This window comes from Pleurodeles waltl, chromosome 11, assembly GCF_031143425.1.
Source record: "Pleurodeles waltl isolate 20211129_DDA chromosome 11, aPleWal1.hap1.20221129, whole genome shotgun sequence".
Lineage (NCBI taxonomy): Eukaryota > Metazoa > Chordata > Amphibia > Caudata > Salamandridae > Pleurodeles > Pleurodeles waltl.
In genome coordinates, this window is record NC_090450.1 from 719,611,640 (window position 1) to 719,634,341 (window position 22,702).

The 22,702-nt window shown below is 46.5% G+C and overlaps 1 protein-coding gene across 1 annotated transcript in view; it reads left to right on the plus strand.

Moving 5' to 3' along the window:
• The window catches only part of SEMA4C (semaphorin 4C), a 60,576-nt gene extending 38,288 nt beyond the window's left edge, over positions 1 to 22,288 (plus strand). The window contains exons 9-15 of the mRNA XM_069214396.1: positions 27 to 211; positions 1,621 to 1,765; positions 1,857 to 2,079; positions 16,244 to 16,359; positions 17,016 to 17,173; positions 18,137 to 18,204; positions 18,546 to 22,288. Of these exons, the coding sequence (XP_069070497.1) occupies positions 27 to 211; positions 1,621 to 1,765; positions 1,857 to 2,079; positions 16,244 to 16,359; positions 17,016 to 17,173; positions 18,137 to 18,204; positions 18,546 to 19,384 (1,734 nt within the window). The 3' untranslated portion in view covers positions 19,385 to 22,288. The remainder of the gene's footprint in view (positions 1 to 26; positions 212 to 1,620; positions 1,766 to 1,856; positions 2,080 to 16,243; positions 16,360 to 17,015; positions 17,174 to 18,136; positions 18,205 to 18,545) is intronic.
• Positions 22,289 to 22,702: the final 414 nt, after the last annotated feature.

Consider the following 22,702-nt stretch of genomic DNA (forward strand, 5'->3'; position numbering starts at 1 on the left):
TCTCTCTTTGATATCCCTCCACACAGGGTGACGTGGGTGGCGCCCGCATTCTGCAGAAGAAGTGGACCACCTTCCTGAAGGCCCGTCTTGTCTGCTCGGACCCCGAGCTGCTACTTCACTTCAACCACATCCAGGCGGTGTACACGCTCAGCGAGGAGGGCACCAATGGCGCCAACGGCACTAGCTTCTACGGAGCCTTCCAGGCTCGTTGGTAAGGCATTGTCACCCATCCCCTCCACTGAATGAAACGGCTGTCGCCTACCTCTTTGTGCCATTTCCAGACCTAATAAATGCCAAGCCAGCTCTTCCGCAGATCTCAACCTGCTGCTCCAAGAGGCTCAAGATACTTTGTCTTTATTTTCACACATACTCAAATCTTCACATAATCTCTGCATCAATGATATGTTGACAAGCTTGGTTCAAAACTGAATTGAGCTTAAAATTTCGATGCTATAGTTAGTTTTTTCCTTTTTGGAAGGTTTCAGAATTTGTTCTGCGTGTTTTTTTTTTGTTTTGTTTGGTGCCTTGAGCAGTTTAATTCTGTTATCTAAAAGTGAAATAAAGCGGTTTTATCTTGTCCCTGAAAGACTGTAATGGCAAAACACTGCCACAACCATGTCAGTCAGCTAGAAGACTGTTTGAAATACAGGAAGCTGCCATTGCTGGCTTTGGATAGTGCTTTTTACTGACACTTGATCAATTTTAAGGCGTAGTTTGGAATTGCTCGTGGACCTGCAGTTACCAACGTAAACAATAGCTCTTCTTTAAAAGTTAATTTAAAAAACGTGACATAAGCCCCTTGAAGCAAATGAATGCAAAAGAACACTAACATCTGTTAAACAGCAGATTACAGGAAGGTATGTTATACACTTGTCCGAAAACGTTAGCATTGTACTACAACGATGTGAGCATCTAGCTTTTTAATGAAATCTTGTCCCTTTTTTGACGTTTGTTGCTTTCACCGTTGATGGTGAACATACTGTATTTTGTACTTACTTTAAGGAGATCTTTTTGCCACTGGTTTCTTTTGGTCAACAGCCGTCAACCATTTTCATGGGAAATTGTAAATCACATCTTTAATCCGCCTTCGAGAGTATTTTAGTCTTACGGTTTTTACTATTGGTTGTGTGGATGTGTCCTTCTACCTCCATTGTGAGGGACTATTCTCCAATGAAAAACGTTGGCAAGAGGCCGATAGCAAGGGGGAGCATGCATCTAATCAAGGCATATGGAAAAATTATAATTTTGTAGGCTCCATTTTTCAGATGCTTTTGTATCTGCTTTATTGCAATGGTTTTAAAGTTTGAAACGTGAAACCTATTGGCTTTGACGGTCGTCTATATTTATGTGAAAAACTAGGAACCCTGTTTTCACATCTCTTCCCACCCTTCTTACTCAATTTTAACAGCCTGCAGCATATATCTATTTTTAAGTCTGCATTTTGTAAAGTTAGTGTATAACACTTGGGAGAAGCTAGTGTACATTTCCTATAGACGAAGGCCCGTTTTGCCTAGTGTCGGGGAAAGAGGTTCCTGTAGTGTGCCCGCCTTCCTTCCGCAGGGACTACTCGCTGCAGCCCCTGGTTCCTCTCACCCTCCCACTCTTCCCTTTCTCTCCCAGGGGCGGTGTCAGCGTGTCGGCGGTGTGCCGCTACCGGCTGGAGGATCTGCAGAAGGTCTTCGACGGCCCTTACAAGGAGTACAGGGAGCAGGCCCAGAAGTGGCTGCGCTATTCCGACCAGGTGCCCAGCCCAAGGCCTGGAGCGGTAAGTCTCAAGCCCTGCGCGCAGTGTCGAAGGGTGTCTTGTGCCAAAAGCTGCTCAATGTCAACTGATCGCCTCCCTTTTGCCTTGGCAGTGCATCACGGCCGAGCACCGGCGAAACCTGATGAACAGTTCTCAGGACCTGCCTGACGTCACCCTGAACTTCGTCAAGAAACACCCTCTGATGGACGGCCTCGTGCTGCCTCACCACAACCGACCCCTGCTGGTGCGCGAGGACGCCAACTTCAGCCAGCTGGCAGTGCAGCGCGTGCGGGCGCAGGATGGCGAGCTCTTCGAGGTCCTGTTTATTGGCTCAGGTGAGGTTGCCTCTTCAGAAGTGGGGCCTGGAAGCATACGGTGTCCGAGCAGAATTCTGGCAGCAGAGACGGCTTTGTAGGACCGAAATGTTTCGGCATCTAAATCGGGCCATTTGTGTCTGAACAGATTGGAGGAGTGCAAGCTTGTAATAATATCTGGCGGGAAGGGAGTGTGTTTGGAGGAAGAAGGCTCTTAACAGCTGTGTGCATATCTCTTTCTCGCTCTCCCTGTCTGAATCCTTGAAAGAAATGCTTAACTTTCTCATCCTCTACTTATTACCCTGATAGTGGTTGTTTTTGCCATCTGTTAGGTGTTAATATGCTATGCAAGTCCTGTCATCTAGCGGCCAGATGAGAATGAGATTAAACGTTTTAAAAAACAACTCGAGTCTAGCTGGAGGCGCATGCACTACTAGCTAAAGATTGGGTCCCAGGCTCTCTAAGTTTCATCTCAACCGTCATAGGAAGATTTTCCTGAACGACGAACATCCATTTTGTATGCTATGCCTGCCGAGGCACTATAACCCTGAAAATTGTTAGCCATGCTCACTTTTTAAACCTAATCCTGTAATACATAGAGGCAATGTCTTTCTTGCTCAATAGCAGTGGCAAATGTGGCAGAACTCTCCCAGCAAGAGAGGCAGAAGAGAAATGCTCTCCTGATGGAGGAGATGGGTTTCTTAGAAGAAGAGTTGGAGACCCAGGAGGATCAGGTCGAACGGCAGGTCAGAGACCTCAAGGAAATAATTCCAGAGGTCTTGGATTTATTGCATATAAAAGACCCTAAAGCTGCAGTGCCATAAAACATAAAATATCAGGTGCCATCAAGGCCCTTCAGGGTATCCAAGCTGATCCAAGCTGAGATGCTGAAGCCAAAGTACTCATGTGAAAAAAATCTGCGTAAAGTTGAGCGCTTATTGTTTAAAGAAATTTGCAACCAGAGGCACTTCAGATTCCTACTGCTCAAAATAAAAAGCTACCAGTAAGAATCTGCAAAAATATTTTGGCTCAGTTTCCAAGTACGATACAGCTGGCAAGGGGAAAGAGGGACCACCGCCCTTAAAGGAAACTATTCTTCAGGACAAAAAAAGACATCCAATATGGTCATCATTGAGAGGAAGGAAAGGACACTGGAGGCATAGATTGGGCGGCTATTTAGAAAGAAAGCTGCCTCTGATGAATCCATTCAGCAACACAAGACTAGTAAACCACTGTTGATGATAAAGCATACACCGGAGAAGACACCCTATAAACACAGACACCACCAGAGGTTGAGTCAGATTTTGAACTGGTTGAGGAAGAAATAAATTACACACACCATGAGTCAGAGAAAGGTTGATTCGAGAGCGTGAGGAGGGGAAGACACTTTAGGAGGACATCGAGACAAATTACCCCCTTCCACTCCCACATGCCCCCATCCCACAAAAAGTTGACACACTTGATGCCATCGTCATGTTGCAAGGGGTAGTAAAGAGAGCAGAGACTTTTTGGGTGCAGATAAAGTGGATAAGGAAGACACCTGACTTACTCTTAGAGATCTGTAGTACTGTATATATGGGTATAAGAGGAACCTGTACCCTCACTCAGCACAGGCACACTGCCTCACAGCTTGTGTGTGCTGGTGGGGAGAAATTGACTAAGTCGACATGGCACTCCCCTCAACCTCACATTGCCCAACAGTGTCTAAGTCCATCCATATGCATTGTAAGTGTGGTGTAGCTGTACTGAGTATATGGTCTGGGAGTTTGTCATTACGAATTCCACAGCTCCATAATGGCTTTACTGAATACTGGGAAGTTTGATATCAAACGTCTCGGCACAATAAACCCCCACTGATGCCAGTGTGGGATTTATTGAAAAATGCACACAGAGGGCATCTCTTAGAGATGCCCCCTGTATGTTAGCCAAACTGCTAGTGTAGGACTGACTGAAATAGGCAGGCTGGCACAGACCAGACAAGTTTATGACCACATGGGGTGAGTGCCTTTGTGCACTCTGGTCAGAAACAAAGCCTGTCCTTGGTGGAGGTGCTTCACACCTCCCCCCCTCACCTTTACAGGATCTGTAACACCTGGCAGTGAGCCTCAAGATTCAAGCCTCGGATTACAGTGCCTCAGGGCACCCCAGCTAGTGAAGATGCCCACCCCCTGGACAAAGCCCCACTTTTGGCAGCAAGTCCGGTGGGAAAATTAGGGAAAACTGGGAGGAGTGACCACCCCAGCCAGGACCACCTCTAAGGTGTCCAGAGCTGAAGTGACCCCCCTCCTTTACAAATCCTCCATCTTGGTTTTGAGGACAGGGACCAATAGAGATAGGAATGTGCCCCCAGGGACAGTAGCCATTGGCTACTGCCCTCTAACCCTAAACACGCCCCTAAATCTTGTATTTAAGGGCTCCCTGATCCAAGAGATTTAGATTCCTGATGACCTCCAAAAAAAAGGACTGCTGAGCTGAAAACCCCGCAGAGAAGAGGAGCCAACAACTGACTCTGCTCCAGCCCTACTGGCCCGTCTCCTGCTTCAAAAAGCTGCAAAAGAAGCATCAACGTGTTCTACGGGCCCAGCGAACCCTGAAAAGCCTGCAGGGGACTGCCTGCATCACCGAGGACCAAGAAACTCCCGTGGACATCGGACCTGCTCAACAAGAAGAAAAAGCAACCATCTTTAAAGGGACTCCCACCTCACTCCAAAAGCGTGAGTCCAAAACTACTCTGCACCTGACACCCCTGGCCCGTGTTCAGAGGAAACAACCAGTTAGAGAGGACCCCCAGGCTATTCCGACCATGTGCCACCCTGGGCTGACCTCTCCACCCCTCCATGACGATGCCTGCAGAGGGAATCCTGAGGACCCCCCTGACCGTGACTGCCCGGGGCAAAGATATCCGACGCCTGGAGAAGCACCTCAACCGCAGCCTCCAGACTCTAGAGAAACCGACAACCAGTGCAGCAGTGACCAGCAGGTGGCCCTCCTCCCTGTCCAGTCAGTGGCTCGCCCAAGAAACCTCCCTGTGCCCTGCCTGTAGCGCCTAAGTGACCCCCGGTTCCACCCATTGAGAGCCCAACACCCTGTCTGCAACCGGCCACCCGAGTGGCCCTGAGGGTGAGTGTTTGGTGCCCACTTGCCCCCCCCCAGTGCTCCTCGAAAACCCCCTGGTCTGCCCTCCCACAAAACTGCAAACAGACCGGAACCAGAGTACCCCCTGTCTCCATCGACACCCACGTTATTTTGGCTCCTGTTTGACCTCTGCACCTAACCGGCCCTGTGTTGCTGGTGCTGGGTGTTTGGGGTTATCTTGAACCCCCTAACCCCATCCCTTCCACCAAACGGTGGGCTACCTATGCCCCGTAGACTGAACCTGTAAGTAGAGTACTTATCTCTAAAACTGTACTGTACTTTCTTCCCCCAGGAACTATTGAAAATTGCAGTGTCCACTTTTAAAATAGCCTTTTGGCATTTTAAGAAAAACTGTACATTGTAGATTCAAGGTCCTGATTATACCTATGCAAAGTACCTTCCATTTAATGTACTTACCTGCTAAATGAATCTTGTGGGTCTAGAAATAAATTAAGAAAGAATATTTTTCTATATAAAAATCCCATTGGTCTCGAGACAAGTAATTGAGTTTGTGTTTCTCTTATTGTCTGTTTGTGTACAACAAATGCTTAACCCCTTCGCTGCCAGGCCTTTTCCCCCTCCTGTGCCAGGCCTTTTTTTGCCTATTTGGGGCAGTTCGCGTTTAGGCCCTCATAACTTTTTGTCCACATAAGCTAACCAAGCCAAATTTGCGTCCTTTTTTTCCAACATCCTAGGGATTCTAGAGGTACCCAGACTTTGTGGGTTCCCCCGAAGGAGGCCAAGAAATTAGCCAAAATACAGTGAAAATTACGTTAAAAAAAAAAAAAAATGGAAAAAAGTGGCTGCAGAAGGCGGCTTGTGGTTTTTCCCCTGAAAATGGCATCAACAAAGGGTTTGCGGTGCTAAACTCAGCGGCTTCCCAGCTTTCAGGAACAGGCAGACTTGAATCAGAAAACCCAATTTTTCAACACAATTGTGGCATTTTACTGGGACATACCCCATTTTTGCAATTTTTTTGTGCTTTCAGCCTCCTTCCAGTTAGGGACAGAAATGGGCATGAAACCAATGCTGGATCCCAGAAACCTAAACATTTCTGAAAAGTAGACAAAATTCTGAATTCAGCAAGGGGTCATTTGTGTAGATCCTACAAGGGTTTCCTACAGAAAATAACAACTGAAAAATAATTTTTTTGAAATTGAGGTGAAAAAAACATCAATTTTTCTCTACGTTTTACTCTGTAACTTTTCCCTGCAATGTCAGATTATCGAAAGCAATATACCGTTACGTCTGCTGGACTCCTCTGGTTGCGGGGATATATAGGGCTTGTAGGTTCATCAAGAACCCTAGGTACCCAGAGCAAATAAATGAGCTGCACCCTGCAATGCGTTTTCATTCTATACTGGGTATACAGCAATTAATTTACTGAAATATAAAGAGTAAAAAATAGCTATCAAGAAAACCTTTGTATTTCCAAAAAGGGCACAAGATAAGGTGTTGAGGAGCAGTGGTTATTTGCACATCTCTGAATTCCGGGGTGACCATACTAGCATGTGAATTACAGGGCATTTCTCAAATAGATGTCTTTTTTACACACTCTTCTATATTTGGAAGGAAAAAATGTAGAGAAAGACAAGGGGCAATAACACTTGTTTTGCTAATCTATGTTCCCCCAAGTCTCCCGATAAAAATGATACCTCACTTGTGTGGGTAGGCCTAGCGCCCGCGACAGGAAACGCCCCAAAACGCAACGTGGACACATCCCATTTAAAAAAAAAAAGAAAACAGAGGTGTTTTTTGCAAAGTGCCTACCTGTAGATTTTGGCCTCTAGCTCAGCCGGCACCTAGGGAAACCTACCAAACCTGTGCATTTTTGAAAACTAGAGACCTAGGGTAATCCAAGATGGGGTGACTTGTGGGGCTCTGACCAGGTTCTGTTACCCAGAATCCTTTGCAAACCTCAAAATTTGGCTAAAAAAACACATGTTCCTCACATTTCTGTGGCAGAAAGTTCTAGAATCTGAGAGGAGCCACAAATTTCCTTCCACCCAGCGTTCCCCCAAGTCTCCTGATAAAAATGATACCTCACTTGTGTGGGTAGGCCTAGCGCCCGCGACAGGAAATGCCCCAAAGCGCAACGTGGACACATCCAATTTCTTGAAAGAAAACAGAGGTGTTTTTTGCAAAGTGCCTACCTGTGGATTTTGGCCTCTAGCTCAGCCGGCACCTAGGGAAACCTACCAAACCTGTGCATTTTTTAAAACTAGAGACCTAGGGGAATCCAAGATGGGGTGACTTGTGGGGCTCTGACCAGGTTCTGTTACCCAGAATCCTTTGCAAACCTCAAAATTTGGCTAAAAAAACACATGTTCCTCAAATTTCTGTGGCAGAAAGTTCTGGAATCTGAGAGGAGCCACAAATTTCCTTCCACCCAGCGTTCCCCCAAGTCTCCCGATAAAAATGATACCTCACTTGTGTGGGTGGGCCAGGTGCCTGCAACAGAATAAGGCCCAAAACTTGTAGAGATAGAGGGGATAGCACAGCGAGTTTATAAGGACATATTCTTTTATACATCTTTAGACGGACTCTGCTTTGGGGACCCACATAAGTGAGGTGTCATTTTACTTGGGAGACTGAGGGCAAAACTGGGAGTAGGAATTTTGTGCTGGAGCGGTGATCCTACTAAGAAAAGTCAGGAAAATATGCTTTTTTATGCACATTTTGAGGTTTACAGAGGAGTCTGGGTAAGAAAATGTTGGGGGAGCCACGCAAGCCAGACCTCCCTGGACTCTTTGGGTGTCTAGTTTTAAAAAATGTCTGGGTTTTGTAGGTTTCCCTAGATGAAGGCCGCACCCAGGACCAAAAACATAGGTGGGCCCTCCCCCCCCAAACACAGGTATTTTTGTAATATACCATTTTGATGTGTGCACATACGTCCGTGATGTGCCAAACACAAAAATTGTGAAAAGAAACACACTTAGGTTATGTTAAAAAGACCCCTCACCCACCTACCAGGTTGGTGGCATGCTTCATCATCGGGGTCTCACCCGAGGCACCTAGCGTGTCACAGGTGTGCTGCGACGCCTGATTACAGCGGAGCAGGTTTTGTCATTTGTATCACACATACTGGTTGGATTTGGCACGAGGGTGAGTTATGGTTCAGTGGATCAAATTTTATTAACGAGATTTCACAAAAATGAAATGCACTGTTCATAACTGAAAAGCAAAAAACTGAACCAATGACTCACAGCTCGTGAGCTGTAAAGCCGCGACAAGGCACCAACCGCTTTACAGTCCATTCATACATGACACGCACAAGACCATTCACACCGCCAGCCACGGGCCCAGCACATTACAACACTTACATCGACAGACCGCGCCACTCAAGGGCCCATCACTTACATACGCCCACATGCCTGATACAAGAATCACACCAGCTGATGGGAGTGTGGACTGGCGTTTGGCTGGCACACCGCCAGCCAAGCGCCACCCCAAGCACACCGCCTTCCAAGCGCCACCCCACGCACACCGCCTTCCAAGCGCCACCCCACGCACACCGCCTTCCAAGCGCCACCCCACGCACACCGCCTTCCAAGCGCCACCCCACGCACACCGCCAGCCAAGCCCCACCCCAAGCACACCGCCAGCCAAGCCCCACCCCAAGCACACCGCCTTCCAAGCCCCACCCCACGCACACCGCCATCACTTTTTTTTGTTTATAAACAACAAAGAAACCACTAATTTTAAAATAAGCACGAAACTACAAACACAAAAGCTCTAACTAAATACATGACAGAGATGCCAACCGTGAAACATATGAAAATATAAAACAGAGCTTACGCTCACGGTATTTCCCAGAAGTTTTTTTTGGTATGGTAACTTCTATAACAGCTGGGCATACACAGCCCAGGCTTTGAAGGGCATTCAGGGCAGTACATCCGGCTCTCCCTCCGGAATAATCTCCGGGCACATACTCTACATTTCTTTGTGGGCAAGTCTTTTTTGGGAGTGGGAGGAATGTGATCTGGAAAGTGCCGATCTTTCAATCTAGCCACATCCTCCACCACTTCTACTCTAGGAACTCTTGCCGGTTCCACCACAATAAGGCTTTCTATCACCGACTCCTGAAATTTAGCAAATGTCATCCTTGACTCAGGTGAACAATCCTTGTATACAGTAAAGGCATTAAAAGTTGCCAAATGAAATAAATGTAGGGCCAACTTTTTATACCACACATAAGACTTACGAAGAGCAGTGTAAGGTTCCAACCTCTGATCTACTCTATCAACACCACCCATGTGCCTATTGTAGTCCAAAATGCACGCAGGTTTGCGCACTTCCGCAACCTGACCCCAAACAGCCACAGGGGAAGTACTCTCATCATGGATGGTCGATAGCATGTACACATCCCTCCTGTCTGAAAATTTCATAGCTAGAAGCTCATTATTCCGCAAGGCACTGCACTGTCCCCTCACAAGTTTCTTACAGACAAGCTCCCTTGGATAGCCTTTCCGGTTAGAACGGATTGTGCCACAAGCAACAGTGTCCACTCTAAACAACTCCTTGAACAACTGCACTACAGTGTAGAAATTATCTACGTACAAATGGTGACCTTTGTTAAACAGCCGTCTAGCAAGTTCCCACACAATTTTTTCGCTAACTCCAAAAGTGGCCGGACAACCAGGAGGGTCAATACTGGAATCCCTACCAGTGTAGACCCGGAAATTATACACATATCCTGTACTGCTTTCTGACAGCAGATACAATTTAATCCCATACCGTGCGCTCTTACTAGGAATGTACTGCTTAAAAACTAAACGCCCCTTGAAAAGGACCAAAGACTCGTCCACACTTCTCTTTGCCTGGAACATAGACCTCTGAAAACCGATCCACAAAATGATCAAGGACATGCCTAATCTTAAAAAGACGGTCACAATCAGGGTGATCTCGTGGCAAGGCTAAAGCATTGTCTACAAAATGCAGCATACGTAGAAGAAGCAAATACCGATTACGTGTCATAGTTGCAGGAAATATAGCGGTTGCCATCAAGGGACTAGTAGACCAATAAGAAGCCAGTGACGGCTTCCTGATCAACCCCATCAAAAAAGTCAAACCTAAAAACCTTTTCATCTCTTCCAGATATGTGGGAACCCACTGAGTAGCTCTAGACTGAGGCTTAAGTCTGGCAGCGTTGTCCTGCAAATATTGCTCTGCATACACATTTGTCTGCTCCACAATCTCTTCCAAAAATACATCGTCCATAAACAAGTGAAAGAAATGGACAGGCAAAAAGTTTTCCGTATTAACTCTACACCCTGGGAGACCAGTAAATGCAGGTAGCTATGGCTGCTCCATGTTTGGGGCAATCCAGGTGTCAGGTCTTCTAATGGGAAACCCTTCAGCCCCAGGCTGCTGCACTCTTGGCACATCAATGTCCTCCTCTAACACAGGCCCTTCATCTGCACTGAGAGTAGCTTCCTCATCAGAAGAATACTCTCGGACAGAAAACTCACTTCCAGAATCTCCTGCTTCCTCCTCTGCCTCAGATGCAGAGTCAGTGTCGTAATCATGGTCTGAACACGACTCAAAGAGCATGCGAACAACCTGCTGAGCGGTCACTTTGCGGCTAGCCATGATCCTCACTAACAACAAATGGATTGCCAACAACAACTAGCACTAAAATAAGTAATAAACAAAGTGTAGCTTTATCACAAAGAGTTATGTACTACAAAAAACTATACCACTCACTTGCCTGAAAAATCTACTCACCAAGCAACTACTCTGCACAGACACAGCAATCACCAATGATATCCCACTAAAAAGAAAAAAGCAAATTAGACATATGACAACACAAACATCACTGTGCTCAAATCTAAGGACAATGTCAAACACACAATACTGCATTTAGTACACCACCTACAAACATGTCATTCATGCATGTCAACAATACTCCTTTGGAGTAAATTGCTTTCACTTACCTAAAACATGCAACTATGCAAACCGCAGGACAACTACTGCCAAAACTACAAGGATCCACAGCAAAGGAAGCAAAAGCGTTGAACTAGAAGAAAAAGAAGAAATAAATTGTTATAATCACAAATACAAATACTTCGCCAGTTGACAAGCAAACACCCCACCACCAAGAACTTAGAAGTTGTCCCTGGTACCTAAGTGGATCCTGCCCCCCTCGGGGGTAGATGGGCGTAACAAAATTGGCCAATGGGCAACACCTGTGTGCCCCCTTTAGGGGGCGACCCTTCCCAACACAAAACAAAAAAAAAAACCCTGGCGTATTGGTGGTTTCTGCCCTCCTTGGGGGCAGATGGGCCTACAAAAATAGAGGCGACCGTTGCCCAAGGAGTGCCTCCAAACACACACACATACACCACACAATCCCTGGCGCCTAGTGTGCTTACACACCGCCCCCCCCCCGCCAGATCGTCCAAAAAAAATGGCTGGTCTACCATTGGGGGGGGGGGGGGAACCTGAAACAGAAGAAAAAAAATAGCCCCCCAGGGGAGCGACCCTTGCCCAAGGGGTATCCCCCAAAATAAAGGCAATCTGCCCCAGGTGGGGGGGGGGGGACGAAACACTAAAAAAAAATGGACCCCCGGGGGTGGGGGGGGGGGGACCCTTGCCCAAGGGGTCACCCCCCAAATAACACAATAAAAAGAACATCCCTGGTGTCTAGAGGATTCCTCTCTCTCCACCCCCCCCCCCCCCCCCCCCCAAAACCCCAAAAACGGAAAGGACTCACCTTATGGGTCCTTTCCCCTCGATGCGCTGGAAGCAAATTGCCAGGGGGGGGGGGGTCGGGGGTGGAAGGGGAAGGTCTTCCCCTTCCATCCCCGCCTTGGGGGGGAGGGGGGTGCACTGGGGGGGGGGGGGGGCGCTCGTCCAAGGCACACAGGAACAGTAGCCTTGGACGAGGTCACCTCGTCCAAGGCACAGAAGGGGTTAACACTACACTCTGATAAGCCTATCTGCTCAACCACACTACCACAAATACAAGCATTAGTATTATCTATTATTGCCTCTGTCAAACCTCCTGGGGAACCCCTGGACTCTGTGCACACTATATCTCATTTTGATATAGTATATAGAGAGCCAGCTTCTTACAGTGGTCATGTGATTGGGGCATTGTAGGCTTACTCTAAACGTCATACTCTGGTTCTAATTATGTCAACACTGAAGAGAAGAAATATTTTTGTACTCTAAACACTTCTGGCGGCAATCACTAGACAGCAGAATTATGCACAGCATGTGAAACTAGATCATCTCCAATCCATGAAACCTTTCTGACAGGTAAGTAACTTGTTTCATAAATCAAGCTGAAAATAGAGTAACAAGGTCACGTATTGCATTTTTCCTCCAGTTTCCTCCTGTTAGTGTTGGTGGGTGAGGAATATCCCATACATTGTAAAAAGGGTGAGTTCCACTGCCCAACCGCGCATATATTTGACAATAATGTCACACTAGTCTGCACAGAGGCCTAGTCCTGCCCCTGTCCACGAGAGGTCCATGACTTGTCCTGTGCCATGGAGTGGTACACAAAGCAAACTCATTGCTTCTATAGATATTCTTTTATGCCTTTTGGTTAGCAAGGAGCTTCTGGGTAGTATTCCTGAACACTACAGTTTGGTGGATGTAGGGAGAAAGGGTGGGGCTGCAGACGGGTGTGAAAGGTGAGAACGGCTTTAGGTGAGGCCTGCCCTTTTGTCTCAGATGCTGTGGAGCCGGTGACATCAAGGTACAGAAACCTGAAACCGCCTAGTGCCTCTGATGTGGGTGCTCCAGAATGAAGACAATCCTCCTGTGAGACCATCGGTCTACACAAAGGCTGTGTGTATTAGTGCCTGGAAAGGACACTCGAAAGAAGAACCACCTCAAACCAGTTTAAACAGGTTGAGACATTAGCCCTACATCTTCTGTCTGCCAAGTCATCCATGATTAAAGAATGGAGTGCTCTGCAGAGTATTTGGAGGGCTGCTGTGCAACCAGTTGTGGTGTCTGGCTGACAGCCATCATCCCTGAGGGAATATCACCTGAAGCCTTGATCTCTTGACGGGGAAGCTGTATATCTGTTGTGACGCACCTAGATGCCTGCTGCTTAGAGGAGGGATACTGCCCACCACACCTCAAGAGGAGAGATGGTCCAGGATTTAGTGAGGTGCCATGTGTCACTTTGGGGCACACAAACAAAGCAGACCGCTGAAGAGTGACCCAGGAAGACCCAGGTGTCTGGGGGCTTCTCCAGACTCTCAGAACAATTCCATTCCGGAACTGTGACTGAAACAACGTGACTGCTAGGGCCTGGTCATGGCTGTGGTTGCACGTTGCTAATCAGCCTGTGTGGGGCGGCATCTGTCAATCTGAGCTGCCCATGCGGGTTGCACCTGCCAAATTGATGATCAGCCAGTGTTTGGATGCGTCTTCTGAATTATCCAATGACTGAAGGCCTTGTCGAGGACTACACCCATGGACCAGCAAGCAGTGGCTTCACTTGCAACTGCAAGGACCCTGAGACTCTACACTTATAAATGATCCAGGCAGAATTGGCACATCTCAGGACTGCTGAGCTTTCTTGCACTACAAAGAAGCAGTATGTGTGCACTGGTGAATGCATCCCTGCGACCTGGTCAAAGTAGCTCCTTAAAAGCCAACCGGTGTGTCGCTGCTCTTTCAAGTGAGTGGACATGCCTTCTAAGCACTGGGCGGATATGAAAGCGAACTTGAGAGTACTGGCTGATCCTGTGAAAAGAATAAAAGGCTTGAGAAGGAGCACACCTATGCACCGGATGTGATTGAAATTAAACTGTACTGTATTCATGTTACTCCTGTTTACCTCTGGAGAAAGAGGGGATTATCCAGAATCAGGGGAGAGAACCTGGGGGTCCTAGGAATACAGAGTGCACAGGGTGGGCACAGCACCTACCATACTAGTGTTCAGACACTAGCCTTTTTTGATTATTGTAGTGTCATACAGGGAGTGCAGAATTATTAGGCAAGTTGTATTTTTGAGGATTAAATTTATTATTGAACAACAACCATGTTCTCAATGAACCCAAAAAACTCATTAATATCAAAGCTGAATATTTTTGGAAGTAGTTTTTAGTTTGTTTTTAGTTTTAGCTATGTTAGGGGGATATCTGTGTGTGCAGGTGACTATTACTGTGCATAATTATTAGGCAACTTAACAAAAAAAAATATATACCCATTTCAATTATTTATTATTACCAGTGAAACCAATATAACATCTCAACATTCACAAATATACATTTCTGACATTCAAAAACAAAACAAAAACAAATCAGTGACCAATATAGCCACCTTTCTTTGCAAGGACACTCAAAAGCCTGCCATCCATGGATTCTGTCAGTGTTTTGATCTGTTCACCATCAACATTGCGTGCAGCAGCAACCACAGCCTCCCAGACACTGTTCAGAGAAGTGTACTGTTTTCCCTCCTTGTAAATCTCACATTTGATGATGGACCACAGGTTCTCAATGGGGTTCAGATCAGGTGAACAAGGAGGCCATGTCATTAGATTTCCTTCTTTTATACCCTTTCTTGCCAGCCACGCTGTGGAGTACTTGGACGCGTGTGATGGAGCATTGTCCTGCATGAAAATCATGTTTTTCTTGAAGGATGCAGACTTCTTCCTGTACCACTGCTTGAAGAAGGTGTCTTCCAGGAACTGGCAGTAGGACTGGGAGTTGAGCTTGACTCCATCCTCAACCCGAAAAGGCCCCACAAGCTCATCTTTGATGTTACCAGCCCAAACCAGTACTCCACCTCCACCTTGCTGGCGTCTGAGTCGGACTGGAGCTCTCTGCCCTTTACCAATCCAGCCATGGGCCCATCCATCTGGCCCATCAAGACTCACTCTCATTTCATCAGTCCATAAAACCTTAGAAAAATCAGTCTTGAGATATTTCTTGGCCCCGTCTTGACGTTTCAGCTTGTGTGTCTTGTTCAGTGGTGGTCGTCTTTCAGCCTTTCTTACCTTGGCCATGTCTCTGAGTATTGCACACCTTGTGCTTTTGGGCACTCCAGTGATGTTGCAGCTCTGAAATATGGCCAAACTGGTGGCAAGTGGCATCGTGGCAGCTGCACGCTTGACTTTTCTCAGTTCATGGGCAGTTATTTTGCGCCTTGGTTTTTCCACACGCTTCTTGCGACCCTGTTGACTATTTTGAATGAAACGCTTGATTGTTCGATGATCACGCTTCAGAAGCTTTGCAATTTTAAGAGTGCTGCATCCCTCTGCAAGATATCTCACTATTTTTTACTTTTCTGAGCCTGTCAAGTCCTTCTTTTGACCCATTTTGCCAAAGGAAAGGAAGTTGCCTAATAATTATGCACACCTGATATAGGGTGTTGATGTCATTAGACCACACCCCTTCTCATTACAGAGATGCACATCACCTAATATGCTTAATTGGTAGTAGGCTTTCGAGCCTATACAGCTTGGAGTAAGACAACATGCATAAAGAGGATGATGTGGTCAAAATACTCATTTGCCTAATAATTCTGCACTCCCTGTAGTATTGAGTGAAACTTTGTGGTTATAGTACTTTCTTGCAAAGAGAAGCGTTGGATTAGACATTCCATTTATTAGATCTGTTGATTAAGTTCAAACCTACTCCCTCTAATACCACTGCGAAGCCTGTGACAACTAGCTCTTGCTACCCCGAGAGTTGAGTGTGAAAACTTTTATATTTGGATAGGTTTGCAGAGCCATTGTAGGACTGGTCCCAAGGGCATCAGGGTAAAATAACCGCAGCCCTCAAGTTTGAGGACAAGTAGCCCCACCTTACCCCGTGGGGTCTGACTGACGTGTTTTACTTTCCTCATTGTGCACTGCTTTCCATACATCGTGCACTGCGTGCCTGACTTTCTGTAGTTTATTTGCCTTATCTGTTGTCCACGTGATCTTTGCCTCTTCTGCAGTCTGGATGTTGTATGCTTTACATTGTCGTGGACATGTTCTGTGTCACGTCTACGGATGTACAATGTCTTGCATCCTGGTTTAGTTCTCTAACGTCTACTCCTTGTTTTAATAGCTGAACCTCTTAACTTTTTCTTGCAGACAATGGCTGGGTGAGCAAGGCTGTGAATCTGGGTACCCATGTTCACGTAATTGAGGATGTGCAGGTTTTTGACCAATCACAGCCCGTGCAGAGTCTTGTCATCTCCCACTCGAAGGTACAGGATATATGAGGGGCGTGTGGCGTGAATTCTTGTTAGGTTTGTGCCGTGTGGAGGGAATTTATAGGGTACCCAGATGTAATTAAGTGGTTGATTTGAGGAAATTCAGTGGATTTTGATTGCATTAATGGGAGTTCCTTAGTATAATTAATATCCTCTTATAGAATACGTGATGTGTCTTGATTGAATGTATGGGATCCTCGAGGAATTCTTGGCATGCTGTGATTGAATTCTTATGGACACCTCAGGGCTGCCATGCCAGAGTTCTTGAGATGCCCTGAGGAATTTTATCAGATGCTTGAATGAAATTCCTGAGTTGTCCCTGGGTATTAGGTATGTACTCCTCTTTCCTCTTCTTTTTTTTTTTTTTTTGTTTTTTTAATGGTTTGCACCTCTAGTACTGATTCTGTTGTCACCACCAGTCCCCTCTCCCTTTACTCCTTTGTTGATGGTTTGGCACTCTGGCCTTAACATTTCACTGCTTTCTCTCCTCTTACGCTTCCATTAAGTTTCCTCTTTGTCCAGTACTGCGGGTTCTCCATCTTATGCTGACGGTCGCCCCCTCAACCGTAGGCTTTCCTCTTGGTCTCTCTTGTATTTAAAGGTCCCATACTCATTCTGATGGTGCTTATGATCTCTTCCTCATTCTGCAGAAGCTTCTCTTCGCGGGCTCTTACTCGGAGGTGGTCCAGATGCCTCTTGCTGATTGCAGTAAGTACCGGACATGCACTGACTGCATCCTGTCCAAAGACCCGTACTGCGGATGGAACCAGGACTTCAGAAGTTGCCTGCGGGTCCAAGAGCATGATGGGTAAGCAGAGATTACTCTTGGGGGTGTAACAGACATTTGACTCATTGCTCTGAACAAACTCCCGTGGGTACGACTGTCATTTGAATGGTTGCTGGGGGTGTACTCTAACTCCAGGTAATTTACAAGCCGGACTCTGGTGCTGTGTGGTCAGATGAAAACAACTCCCCTTGCTTGCTGCAGTGGACTGGACAAAGGGAGTCTGGATGCAGTATAACCTGGGAGGGAGAGTCTGTCTGCTGTGTGACGTGGTCAGTGGAAGGGTAGAAGGGATTGGATGGCTTCATTGACCCTTGGTTACGGTGACTGAATGCTTTCTGGCTAAAGTCTGACTTGGTGAACCAGAGGGCTTATAACTACCTGTGGAGAAAATAGGTTCTCTGGCTGCAGGTTTGAAGACTATTGCTTCTGGGTGTCCTCTTACTACAGAGGACTCTTGTAACCAGAAGGGCCTCTGGCTCGGGTAATGGGGCTACGGGTCTGTCTCTGTGTGCAGTGTAACTTGGTGAAAGAGAGTCAACTACTATAGTGTAACCAGTTGGAGGGATTCTCTGGCTGTTCTGTGACCAGGCATGGGGTGGGGTGGGTGTCTGGTTTAAAGCGTAAACTGGCTGTTGGGCTTTCATGGCTGCCTTATGACTAGTCCTAATGGGATATCTCCATGCAGTGGACATGGATTGGGGTGGAGGTTGGTCTTCAGCTGCACTGTTAATGGGATGAGTGTGGAGGATAGTCGTTTTGGGTGCACTGCAGCTGGTGTAAAGATGAATTTCATTGGCTGGGAATGTAGCCTTTGGTTGCAGTGCAACTCAGGGATGAACCTTTTTTCTGGACTGTTAACTGTGGGTGATCTCTGGGTGTAGTGTGAGGCAAATGTTTCCATTGCCCTTGCTGCGAGTTTCTGTGTTAGATAAGGTCTTTTGCCAAGCTCATATCCTCATCTTCATCTCCTCATTTCTACTACAGGATTCCGCTGGTCCAAGACATCCATAATTCTGACACTGCACGTTGCAACATACACTCCACCAAACCAGGTGAGTATGATATGGCATGGCATGCTTAACTGTACTCGTATGCACCGCAAGTCTGATAAGTCTGATAGATATTTTGTAAGTCAGTGGGTGTGGTGCTGCACTTGTTTCGGTGTTTTGGAAGGCCTTCCACACCAACTTGCAGGGTGTATGAGTAAGGCAAATGCAGCAAAAAGTAACTTTCAGTAGTAGGCCAGGTGGTGTAGTTGAAAGCAAGATGACTGGTTGTACTAGCTGGTAGGATGCACGAGCACCTAGAAAATCTTTGTCTGCATGATTATGTTTGTGCCTGGTCATCAAGGCTAGATTTTCTCACTTTGCTCTTTTCTTTCTAATCCATACAGTTAAACTCACCAAGAACCTGACTGCGATGAGTGGCAGCATCGTAGCATTGCCATGTGAACTCACTTCCAATTTGGCACATGCACAGTGGACCTTCAACGGCAAGGAGTTGGTGCTGGATCCCGAGATGATGTGGTACGATGCCACACTGCAGGCTTTGGTCATCCGTAGTGCCGACACCATGCACAGTGGCTTTTACTGGTGTGTTTCGGAGGAGCAGAACACACGGCTCCCAGGGGGAGGCTACCACTTGAGCGTGGTGGCGGGGCCTGCTATAACTCTCCCAGCCAGGGCGCCCTTGGACAGCATGAGCTTGGTCTGGATGCTCGTGATTGCACTGGGAGCCCTCTGCCTACTGCTTCTTTTACTTGTGGTCTACCTCCGACACAGGCTTAAGGCTGAGATGTCCAGAGGCCCCAAGGCCATGGAAAGTACCCTGGTGTATCCTATCGAGCTGCCCAAGGAGCCCAAGAGCCCGAAGTTCATCCCCAGCACCACTTCAGACTCAGATGAGAAGCTCTGGGACCCAGCCAGCTACTACTACTCAGATGGGTCTTTGAAGATTGTGCCTGGGCATGCGGTGTGCCAGAATGGAGGTGGCTCCCCCTCACCAACTGCCAACGGCATCCCTAATCAACCCATGCCCACGACTGCCCTTCCTTCTCCCAATCGCATGAGCCTGGGGCACATCCGAGGTTCCTCCAGCAACGGCTACATCCGGCTCAACATTGGCGCCCCCGAGGAGCGTCCTGACTACAGCGACCTGGCGGAGGAGCTGCGGTGGAAACTCAAACAGCGTCAGGCACTGCCGGATTCCAACCCAGAGGAGTCCTCCGTCTGACACCCGCACCCAAACAGCTTCCAGTGTCGTGGCACTGGAGATGTGCACGAATACAGCTACCTCAGGCGTCTGCAGCGCAGTGTTGGACTCTTTCGAAGACACAGCTGCTCCCGCACGTGCCCCCTCGAGGCTTGTTGGAGATGGGGGGTGGGGGCTAAACGAGGGCCAAAGCAGGCGGGACGTGAAATCCCACGTTTTTAATGTACATTTCCAGACTCTGCAGCATTCTGTTCGAGCCAATGACAATCCAATCAGCCTGTGCCGCCGCATTGCTTTTGTCTGGTTAGACGGGACACATGGGATCTTTGTTCGGAGTTATAAGGAGAGAGGCAATTTGAACCTTCGTTTAATTTATCTTTAGTAAAGTTGGGCCGTTTTCTTTGTGGGGCTTCGTGACCAAAAGGATGTGACCAGAGTTGCGCTGGAGTGGCGAGCCTGCACAGCAAGGATAGACCGCAGCAGGAAGCGCCTGGTTCGCTGCTGTGCATCTTCCGGGTCATTCTCGCACTTTGTTGAGCTCTCGATTGGCTGCTTTGCCTTTTGCTCCTAAAGTCATTGCATAACTCTTGGAGGCTGTGCTGCAGTTTGCTATCGCAGCACCGTGGCGCCGCCTCAGTCTGACCACGGCTGGGTAGCCTGCTAATCAGCTTTGCTATTAATGTGCATCTTAAAATATTATGGGGAGAAGGCCGAAAACCAGCAGTTCTTTTTTCCACATAGCACATTCCAAGTGTAGGACTATGGGGGGTGGCTCTGCAGAGATGGTGGCTCAGAGTCATCTATCTGCTGCACTGGCTGTTCAGCGTCCATTGTTTGTGCTCCTGTTTGTGGAGCTCTAAGCTGGGCCTGCCCCTGTGCGAGATGGGCGTTGGGGGTGATCAGCAGTCATTTAAGGTGGTGCTTCTGATTTTCTCTGAACCCGATGGTTGTCATCTTTGGAGGGTATCAATGGTGGTGCTGATGTACGGTACCTCCATGAATGTCTGGGGGAAGGGACTGGTATTCCTAGACTTTCACAAGGATACCTGGTTCTCCACCTACTGGTTTTGGGAAGGGTGATGTTTCATTTTCAGAAACTGATGGATGCTAACTCTAAAAAGAGTAGCACTTTCCAGTAGTTACATTTCTTGAAAGAGTTCAGTCATGACCTTTTCCTGCCTCTTGTGTTAATGGCGTGGGCCCATTTTTCCAGTTTTTTTGGAATATTTATCACAGAACCAGGGTTTCCAAATTGCAAGTGAAGGCATTCCTTGGGCAGCCATTTGGCGTACCCCTAGATTTCTTTGATGACATGAGTGTTTTTATAAGCATATCTTAGGCCTTCCTTTGGGGCTCTTTAAATCTTCCACATGTAGTCCTCTCGATCCCCCTTTATGTGCAGCTTTTTCTTGAGTTTCTCTGACTTTGATGGTGTTACCTAGCCATATCCAAGGCATTCCTGGTGGGTTCCCCTTATATTCCACTGTTGTTCCTAATGTGTTTGTTAAGCTTTCTTTGTTCCTAAGATGCCTCCTTAGACATTTATCAGGTATTCCCTTGGGACCCATTGGCCTTTTATCTGGTATTCCTCGGTGGTTCCTCTGGTAACTTTACCTGATTTACGCAGAATGTTTTTAGACTGTTTTTCAAGAGTTCCTGATCCCACCTCCTCTTTTTTTAGTGTCTGTAATCATAAGAAGAGATAAAAGTGAGGCAGGTTCAGAAATGAAAAGGCATACTCCCTGACCTCCTCAGACAGGGAGAAAGATATCTGCAGTGCTGAAATCCCTGCTTTTGATACCAATACACTGGATGAAATAGATGTATGTCTGAGCAGAAGTACCACATAAACTTTTAAAAGTAATGTCATTTAAGAAGTGTTGAATGCTCAGGGTCACACTAGACCGGTCCTTTTGAAGTATCAAATTTTCCCTGAGAAATAACACGTCTTTAAAAAAAGAGGGTCAATCTTAAAGGTTTGGCAAGGTTCCGTTGTTAAAAGCTTGGATTGGCTAGTACCGGCACAGGTTATGGTCGAGGTGCTGGTGGTGTTACATGGCTCTGTTATCAATTTGCCATAACTTGATTTTTGTTTTAAATATATTTTTATTGGCTGTAACCCAGCTTTTAGGTTGAAACAAAGTGCCTATGTGTAAAGGGGTGTAATAAGGTAGTAGGAAGCCCCATTGCCTACAGTCCTATATTTTCTACAGCTTATACTTGAGTGAAATCCCTGTATTGGCACTTTCTACGCAGCTGTGCTGCTTTTTCGGTGTGCTCTTTTTCCAATTCGCTGAATTCAATGGCCTAGAGATGCATTGGTGACAGAGTATAACTGTGGTATCTGTGACAAGGGGCGCCCATTTCTTCAATTAAAAAACGTATCAACATCTGAGAGAGCGAGCACATCATGTATTGTTTTTAACAACACTTGTATCAATTAAAAAAAAAAAAAAAAAAGAATTTGCAAACACTCTTCGGACCCAACACTATATATAATGTTAATTTGTTTCAACCCTCCCTCCTCTCACTTAAGTGTCTATCTCCATATCTTCTTTGGAAGCAGATCGCCATAGACTTTCACACGAGGAGGCAGCTTTCAGGCAACACTCTGAATGTTTCAGCTTTTTATGAAATTGATATTTTTCTGAGGACGAAGCCCTCCGTGAGAGGACTTGTAATATATTACCCACGGGTGCATCTTTCTAGCCAAAATGCGGAGCCTGGTTTCACATGCCGCGTCAGTGTTCTCACCTCTTTCCACAGTGTATAACACTAACAGCTTTTGTGCTGTTGCAAGCCTCTTCCAGGTCCCGTTTTTCAAACATTGAGTGTAATTTATTTGTCTTTGTGGAAATAATATTTATTTGCTGTAAATATTTTGAATATTTTTATATTAAGAAAATAAAAAGAATGAATTCGAAAGTTGCAGTGTTTTCCCTTCTATGGACTATGATGCTTAACTGTTGAAATATTGGTAAAAGGTTGAAAAAAACAAGGAATTGGTACTTGTGAAATCACTGGTGGAACATCTTATAGATGCGGGTCCTAAATAAAGACTGCAATGCCACATATGCACACCTCAGTTTTCATGGAGAAGTGCCACTTCTTCTTAAGGAACATTAATCTCTAAACTCATTAATATCTTGTAATGTTACCAATGCCTGAAGAAAAATGTCTTCAGTCATCAGTCGCTCAGAGGCATGTTTAGCAATCACAAACACATTCCAGTGGTGTACAAATTGAGTTGATGATTTTTTAGCTCAAGCCTACTAGACATATGCATGGACTACTGCGAGGTATTGTGGCTTACTAAGAACAACTTTTTTATTTTTTTGT